Source organism: Microsporum canis, genomic scaffold (assembly GCF_000151145.1).
Source record: "Microsporum canis CBS 113480 supercont1.5 genomic scaffold, whole genome shotgun sequence".
NCBI lineage: Eukaryota > Fungi > Ascomycota > Eurotiomycetes > Onygenales > Arthrodermataceae > Microsporum > Microsporum canis.
The window spans coordinates 353642-361779 of record NW_003299165.1 but is presented as its reverse complement, the minus strand read 5'-3'; the positions used below and the strand labels follow the sequence as shown (position 1 = coordinate 361779).

Sequence of the window (8138 nt, the reverse complement as noted above, 5' to 3'; positions counted from 1 at the left end):
GAAACGTCTGCGGGAAGCCATCTCTCAAGGTCAGCCCCGAACTCACCGTCCGTGGAAGAAGATCCTTGTTGTGGTCGAGGGACTCTACTCTATGGAAGGTTCTTTGTGCAATCTGCCCGGAATACTTGCCCTGAAGAAGAAGTACAAGTTTAATCTCTTCGTCGATGAGGCACACTCTATCGGTGCCATTGGCCCTCGAGGACGCGGAATCTGCGACTTTTTCGGCATTGACACGAAGCACGTGGACATTCTCATGGGCACCCTTACCAAGTCGTTCGGCGCTAATGGAGGATACATTGCCGCTGACAAGATAATAATCGACAAACTTCGAGCCACCAACCCTGCTGTGTTCTATGGCGAGACCCCAACGCCCCCAATTCTCGCTCAGATCTCTTCGTCTCTGCGGATCATCACCGGTGAACTTGTCCCTGGTCAAGGTGAAGAACGGCTTCAGCGATTGGCTTTCAACTCACGTTATCTCCGCCTAGGTTTGAAACGACTCGGTTTCATCGTCTACGGAAATGATGATTCCCCTGTAATTCCGCTTCTGCTCTTCAACCCCGCAAAAATGCCTGCTTTCTCACACGAGATGTTGAAGCGCAAGATATCTGTCGTTATTGTTGGGTACCCTGCTACGCCCCTTGTTTCTTCCCGTGCCAGGTTTTGTGTTTCCGCCGCCCACACCAAGGATGATCTTGATCGATTACTCGCGGCCTGTGATGAGATTGGGAACATCCTGCAGCTCAAATTTTCCAGCGGTGTCGCTGGTGGCGCGCTTCCACCGCCAGATGGCATGACGCCAGAAATGGAAGCTGAATGGTACCGTCAGCAAGCCGCATCTCCCAAGGGGCCTGCTCCTCCACGGTGGAGATACGAGGATGTCATAGCCAGGGGCGTCCAGGATACCAAGCGTCCGTTACGGTAGGCGCTACAATACTCGCCTCGCCACCCATGAGAGTGGCAGTCACGCCGAGACAATATGCCTCTTGTATTGCATTGCATTGCATGTGCGGATGTCCAAAGTGAAGTCCCGTTTTCAATGGCGTTCTCTGCGTTCGTTCTTGGTTGGCATAGCCTGATCCATACCACGGTCTCCTAGATTTTTCTCTTACTCTTGCTTTTTTTACCTCGAGATCTTCCCTTTTCCCTCCTCCCTTATTTCTCCCAGGATGGTTTGCTACATTGAATGTGCATATGAAATGGATGCATTTAAATATCCTCTCTGTGTACATTCAACCTTTACCTATTTGCTTCCCCCCAATACCTCCTATACCTTGTTAATATCCAAGAAAGCAATAGAAAGGGACTATAAAGCCCAGGCATACCGTTGCTGCCTATCAACTTGATCTGGGCTTGGCCAGCTTGGGTTGTGGTTAAACCTCTTATGGTATGCACAAGGCTTCTATGTGTGATGTGTGATTGTGATTTGTTACCTTGGAATGTGTCAATGAGTTGAGTGGGCGTGTGGGCGCATGGTGAAAGAATATAATAATATTAATAGACCCATATTTTAATGATATTTTGCAACCCATCTTGTCATTTTTTCTTTTTGGCCTTACATTTCTCGTCACTTTTCGTATCCTGCTCTATCCCGAAGAGCGATAAAACACACATGTACCGTGGATGTATGTATGTATATATACACTTATCCGCACCCGAGCACCAGTAGGAGCTGCCGATGAATCTCACCAGGAACACAGCAGCACGTCTGACGGTCGAGTCCGCCAACCATGCACTCTTCCTCCCCATCAATCCAGCCAGAAACCAAACCATGCAAGCCAACCCGCCCAAAGCAAACAATCAACCATTCACATCTCTCGATCCTGGCGGAAGAGAGCTGACGCGACCCTCAATGCATTTTTGCATGGACCAGCCACTGTGACTTCTATCACACAGAAATGTGAAGTGTCAACTATTTCTTATCAACCGTTCGCTGATTGACTGAGAGGAGCGCCGGAAGCAGCTGCATTTACGAGATAATCGATCAGAGCTCCTTGGGAACCTGCATCGTGAGCATGCATTCTCGGTCGAGATCGTCTACATGACCTTCTCTCAGCGCTTCGTGTTACAAAGTAGCCTATCAGCTTCAGCCAGCTCATTCTGAGGGAAAGGTAATCGGGTGGACGTGCCCTCGATTTTCTTTGCATGAATGCTGAGAATAAGTCTCTTTTGCTTCCTAAACAACGTACCAGGGGATACAGTTATGAACTGTGTGTATCCAGCTCAAAATATGATATTTTGCTCAACCCTTAACGGAACCGAAATTGGTTTATATAGCCCAGCAACACTGGATAAACAAACAATTACATTGATAACTAAAAACGGTTTCATCCATGCGATGTCATACAATCCCGTCGAAGGAACTTGACGGAACGACACTTTGACGTTGCAGATCACCATACGAGCAGTGTACATCTAAGGCCAACCAAGTCAGTTTCCTGTTCCTTACCCGCATAGATCTTGCATGGTGCCGTAAGACATCCCCGGAAGGCTTCGGATATTCTCCTGGTGACCTCCCTTCTGCTCTTCCTGCCCATCACCAATGGAAGCATACAATGGCAATAATATACTTAATTGTTTGCTCTTTGCTCTATTGCAACTTGAGGGTGTCTGCATGTTGCAGATACACATGCATGACATGGCAGGGCTCGTTGTCAGTGGGATTCTCCTCTTTTATGCTACAGTACGGGATACAGAGTACAGTCTAGGCCACGGGGATGTGCTATAGATGACTTTAGTGGTTCTAGTTAATCTACCAAGTACTACAACCAGTTTTTCAGATATTCACTATTACCTATTATAGGCAGTGAAACAGTGTCTTCTTCACGCCCTTCATACATAAATGTATAAAGGGACTTGGGCCTAATATTCATAATGTTACCAAAGAAACCATTATCCTTGTGCCGAATGCTGTTCTGTGGTGAGTAGTTGGCTCATATATATATATCATAGATGCCTCATTTGGTTAATTCTTCAAAGCATATACAGCCCCCTTTATGGAACTCTAACTCTCCATATTTGTACACTTGGATGTTGGCTTGTTCCGAGAGGTTTGAGGTAACATTGACTCGCATTTACTATCACTGCTTCATCATTCTAGGCTAACTGCTTGATAAGAGAGTGCTTCTGCAAGGTTTCTTAACTGTCATGCCTGTAAGGAAACTATCGATGAACTGAAGGCTTCAATGCGCCGTTTAATCATTAACCACATATACTATTTTGCACTTCTCACTGCGACTGATTCATGGATTAATGAAGAATGCTTGCCACAGATTCCTCTCACACGTAACTCAATATTCCGTTGTTCGGCCAAATCCGCTCAAGGCATCACTCCAGCCAAAGGAAGGGGGTATATATACCAGGCAAATTCTGTTCTGCAGAAAGACCTCTCTTCCACACCAAAAGTTATCATCATCAAGTTCATCAACTATCAGAAAACAATACTTTATATCGATTAATACTCTCTTCCAACCAACAATTTGTCCAAGGTGAGGATAACCGAGACCCAAAATGCCAGGGATATAACCTTTGCTTATGCATCAACCATAGGTCCACCTCCATAATCAGCCTTCTCCCATTCAAGACAAACCAAACATCTCAAGGCTACAATGTGTCATCAAACCATCCGCCAATGCTCCTGTGGACATACTGAAGTCGGCGGGTTCCATTCCTGCGCTCGCCGTGGACATCCATCCTTCCCTTGCAAGCGAGTTACTCGTATTCCTACCAGCTGGGGACCATGCCGCAACTGTAGGAAGCGTTAAGAATCCGCATTATCCTTTATTCGATAACAAGTTGGCAAGACTTCTGTTATTTTCTTTTCATAGTTATGTCAGTCGAAAATGGGTGAACTGGAGATAAAGGAGGGGGGGGGGGGGGGGATGGCACAGGGTATATACATTAGGGGTACTTCAAATATGATTTCTCCTTGGAGCTCTGGGCTTGGGTCATAGAGAATGCGGCATAGGAATAGATCAGTCAATGAAAGGGGTTAGGAGTTAGTCTCCCCCCCATGAGCATTTTTGCAGGCGTATGTTAAAATCCAGTGTAAACGAGAGGTTTATCATGTTGTAAGGCATGATTTCCGAGAAGGGTAACCAAAGAGCTCGCAAGGAGGTTTCAAAACTCGTATTCAAATGAGCAAAGATAAACATCATTCAATAATGCGTGTAAAAACCCGAAAAGTAGGGGCGGCCCTATATATGTTTATAAAAATCCAAAAGCTCTTCTGACCCTCGTGTACCTAAATTGAAATGCCGAAATGTAGAAAAATACAGCAAAATATAAGCATAAACAGTATGGAGGAAGAAAATATTTGAGGATTGTGCAGGAAGTTCGAGGGATTCTCGTTGTCTAGAAAGAGGGGGAAACCCTAGTGCATGGTATGTACGTATATAAGCTGAAAACCTGGAAGGCCGATAATAAGGAAATTAACCAACAAATGTGGAAATAAGCGAAGGGTGGGTATCAGCCAGTTATTAACAGGCGAAACAGAAGATCAAAACAACCTTTGCTAACAAAATGTTCAAAAACATGCTAACCTCTAATAGAGCCAAAAAGAAACAAAAACGGAAGGCATATATATACGGTGTATATATAATAGATGGTAAAGGCGGCGAGTCGACGTTTAAACACTGCCGTATCTATCACCCTCCCGGGAAATGAGAGCCTGCGTCTCGGTGTTTGGCGCATTTCTCTCGGGGGACAGTGAAGGGATCCAGCCCTTCATGAAACCAGTGACCCTGGTCCATCTATGGCGCCCTCTTCCTACACGGGTAACAATCTGCTTCCTCTGTTCTCCATATTTCATGAACTGGATACCTACGCATACGTCTAGTAGGAGGACACCAGTAGCTCCAAGCCAGAACGGGATTGCGAGTATTATCCAGTTAATTCGATCGTTTCCATCTGGACCGGCCCATCCACCTCCACCGTATGGGGGGAAATTGTACCAACCATTCGGATTGGTGAGTAAAGAGGAGGAGTAAAATGTGTTTCCACAAAAGGCAGCTACAAAGAGTAACGGAGATAGGCCAGCGGTACTCTTGCGCTTGTAGTTTTTGTATAGTTGTGGTAGCCGTGATCCAAGGTAAAGGATAGTAGAAATCCAAGAGAATATCCGACCCACAAACTCTTTTGTATTGGGCGGTGGTGTTGTGATTGGGTGTGACCGTGAAGCGTCAGGAGCTGGAAGCGAGGCAGCGTTGGCTAGAACTGCACATAGCATAGAAACAAACAAGACAGCTTTGGTAGAAGTAAGTGAGTTTCCGGCAGCCCCTGATTTGACATAACGTTTCCCTTTTGCCGTTTGAGGTTGAGCCTTTTCATTGCATGACTGTTTTCCGTCCGTCTTCGATTCATCTGACGGGCGAGCAGAAGATGCATGTTGGGAAGCAGATAACTCCTGGAATGAGTCACTGTCTGAAGGTGAGAAATCCACATCGCTGTCATCGTCACCACTGATTGTTGCGTATCGAAGACGATTTGGCTTCCAGTGCTTAATATGGGTGTACCAAAAGTGCTGGCAGGTCATGACAAGGTCGACAAGTATGTAATAAGCGGCAATCGTGACTTGCCAGCCAGCCTGGTTCGTAAGAACTGCACCAATGAAGTTGGCGGTATCTGCGAGAAGCCATTCGACAATGAAAAATATGGACAAGCCTGCCGTTGACTTAATCTTGTAGTTCTTATATATCTGCGGAAGCTGGGCAAAGAGCCAGGAGATGATACTCAGCACCCCCAGTGTAGAAGAAATAAGAGCAAGCGGAGTCGGTAGGCATATTTGTAGAACGGATGAGATCAGTTCCAAGAAGGGAGACGCTGGCTCGCAATGCTCAGGAAGAGCACCGTGGTATGCTGACCATGCTGAAGGCATGGTTTTGTTTTTGTTCGTCCGTTGACTACAAGGTGTTGTTTCTTCCCATTCCCAGCACAGAAACGAAGGCAGACGATGGAGTTGGCTGAATGAATGAAGATATGTGGCGACGAGCGAGGCTGGCTGGTATGATATATAATATGACAAGTCCGGCTGGGGTGGCACAAGCCAAAGAAAACTCTGGAACCCTGAAACTGTTCTTGAGACTGGCAACTGATAGCGAGTGTCTTGAAGGATAATATGTCCCAAAGACAGACAGACAGTTCAACCACCTCTGAAAAAAAAATAATAATAATAATAATACGGCGTTGAGGCGCCTTAAAGGGCTGTCGACCGTATTATAAGCGGAGTTGAGGAGTCACACGTGTCTCCTTATGCGGGGACGATTTATTAGCAGGGGTGTGTGACAGGCTACCAGAAAAAGAAGACGCAACCAACACCAGGGAGATAAAAGAGAGACACTTCGCGAGTTGGTGTGAGAGACGGTTGGACCTAGACGAATGGAGAGGTTGAGATAAGAGAGAGACGAGAAGATGAAGAAGCGCTGTGACCTCGTCACGCTCCCGAAACTCCGTCATGCTGACCCAAGGGGGAAAAGTATCAACGACGGCTCAGAAGGAACCCAAAAAACCTTAACGCCGATAACCTTATGTAAGGAACCTTATATTAAGATAAGGCTGCCAAGATCAGTCACGTGTAGGATATTGATCACGTGATATGTTGGTGATAAGAGCCTGACAGGAGAAGAGCGGAGAAGGACAAAAGAGATGACAGCCCGACTGAGACCGGCCTTCTATCAACATGAGGAGGGCTCCGAGATAGAGATTAGATAACGACGGCTAGATCCTTGATGTGCTTTGGCCTTCCGGGTTGAAATACTAGGCTGGCAACATTGTCGTCTGCTTCTTTGCCATCCAACATGATCCCCTTTTTATGACGTGGGATACTGGAAGAAGCATATTTAAATCCTAGGATGCAAGCTGCTAGATGTTGATGGCTTCTCGATATGTCAAGGTGTTGTTGACGTCAGCAGGGTCATGGAAGAGGGAAGCAAGGATACTAACGAATACAGTGTCGATGGTTATAGACTGCGCACATTATATTAAAGTATGGAAGAATATACCCTATATATACTCTGAGCTATCGCTGTGTTCGGTATCTCCGGATTCGGCAAGTCTTATAGATGCATGGAATCACAGAACCTATCTGTGGTACAGTGTGAGGCGCGAACCAAGGGTCATGGCCCTGTTCATGGAAGTTGCCGCAGCCTGTTGATCATCATCCCATGAGCCTATCCGTACGTGGTTGGTTCTGCCGCTCTGTAAGTGGATATGTGTTTACGTTTAATATGTCATATCTCAGTCTTGTTTTTGGATGATTGGCTGTATATATAGCCTATAGGAACGGCGTGATTCTTTATGTCAAGTTAAACAGTTAAACTAACCCGACAAGCCGAGGAATCCCCGGAGTTATGATATAAATACACAGACCTCATACGGGTCCAAGGTTATCTGTTGCCCGGCTGTTATACTCTGTTCTCATGGTTATCACTAAACCATGCTTTAATATCATCGCGCATCATATCTCATCGGTTGAAGACGCTCAATTCTAGTGATACAACAAAGCCTTACTCTACACTGAATTTCAAATAAGTGGTAGTATCACCTCCATAGTACATACATAATATTCCGCAACCGGCCATCCGCCAAACTTCGTCTTTCAAATGTCTATGCAACAGGATATCCTTCCAAGCACTTCTGTATACATCTATCGTTTCAAGATATACTAATCCCTCACTTTCGTGTGACAGGCCTTGACATCTGGTGGCCCCTTTCCCTTGCCCTTCCTGTCATCCGGCTGGTGAGCAAACGCCACCTCTACTAACATTTACTGATAATCCCTTCACAGTTGCTAGTTCTTGCTGATCCTCGTGTTTCCGGGGCTAGTAACAACAACATTCCGTAAGCAACTATGTACACCCATGAGAAACAGTAACAATTGGGCACAAGACAGCTATATTCTATTCGTACTCGGTGTTGTAAGTCTGGTCTTTGCATCAAAGCATCCCTTGTAATACAGTCAATATATTCTCAGCATCCCCTGAGAATGACAAGGTTGAAGCACGACGAGTGTGCATTTCACCAAGTTTTAATTGACCGGCCAAATGATCTATCAATCCGCCCACTCTATAAAAGGGTGCTGTTTCCTGGTCCATATTCAACTCACTTCAATAAATCATTTCATCAACACCAACTCATAACAC

At 45.7% G+C, this 8138-nt stretch overlaps 4 protein-coding genes across 4 annotated transcripts in view; 2 read left to right on the top strand and 2 right to left on the bottom strand.

The window, feature by feature from the left end:
• Positions 1-925, top strand: part of MCYG_05194 (serine palmitoyltransferase 2) — a gene marked incomplete at both ends in the record, with an annotated part of 1997 nt that extends 1072 nt beyond the window's left edge. The window contains one exon of the mRNA XM_002845279.1: positions 59-925. Coding sequence (XP_002845325.1) covers positions 59-925 — 867 coding nt within the window. The remainder of the gene's footprint in view (positions 1-58) is intronic.
• Positions 926-2052: 1127 nt separating this feature from the next.
• Positions 2053-2640, bottom strand: MCYG_05193 (uncharacterized protein; the record flags this gene model as incomplete). Its single annotated transcript, XM_002845278.1, has 2 exons — positions 2053-2176; positions 2450-2640. The coding sequence occupies 2 exons, from the start codon at positions 2638-2640 to the stop codon at positions 2053-2055; spliced, it is 315 nt and encodes a 104-aa protein (XP_002845324.1).
• Positions 2641-3185: 545 nt separating this feature from the next.
• On the top strand, positions 3186-3652 carry MCYG_05192 (uncharacterized protein; the record flags this gene model as incomplete). Its single annotated transcript, XM_002845277.1, has 3 exons — positions 3186-3221; positions 3259-3488; positions 3550-3652. The coding sequence occupies 3 exons, from the start codon at positions 3186-3188 to the stop codon at positions 3650-3652; spliced, it is 369 nt and encodes a 122-aa protein (XP_002845323.1).
• Positions 3653-4627: 975 nt separating this feature from the next.
• On the bottom strand, positions 4628-5875 carry MCYG_05191 (PQ-loop repeat-containing protein 2; the record flags this gene model as incomplete). Its single annotated transcript, XM_002845276.1, has 1 exon — positions 4628-5875. The coding sequence occupies one exon, from the start codon at positions 5873-5875 to the stop codon at positions 4628-4630; it is 1248 nt and encodes a 415-aa protein (XP_002845322.1).
• Between the last annotated feature and the right edge of the window lie 2263 nt (positions 5876-8138).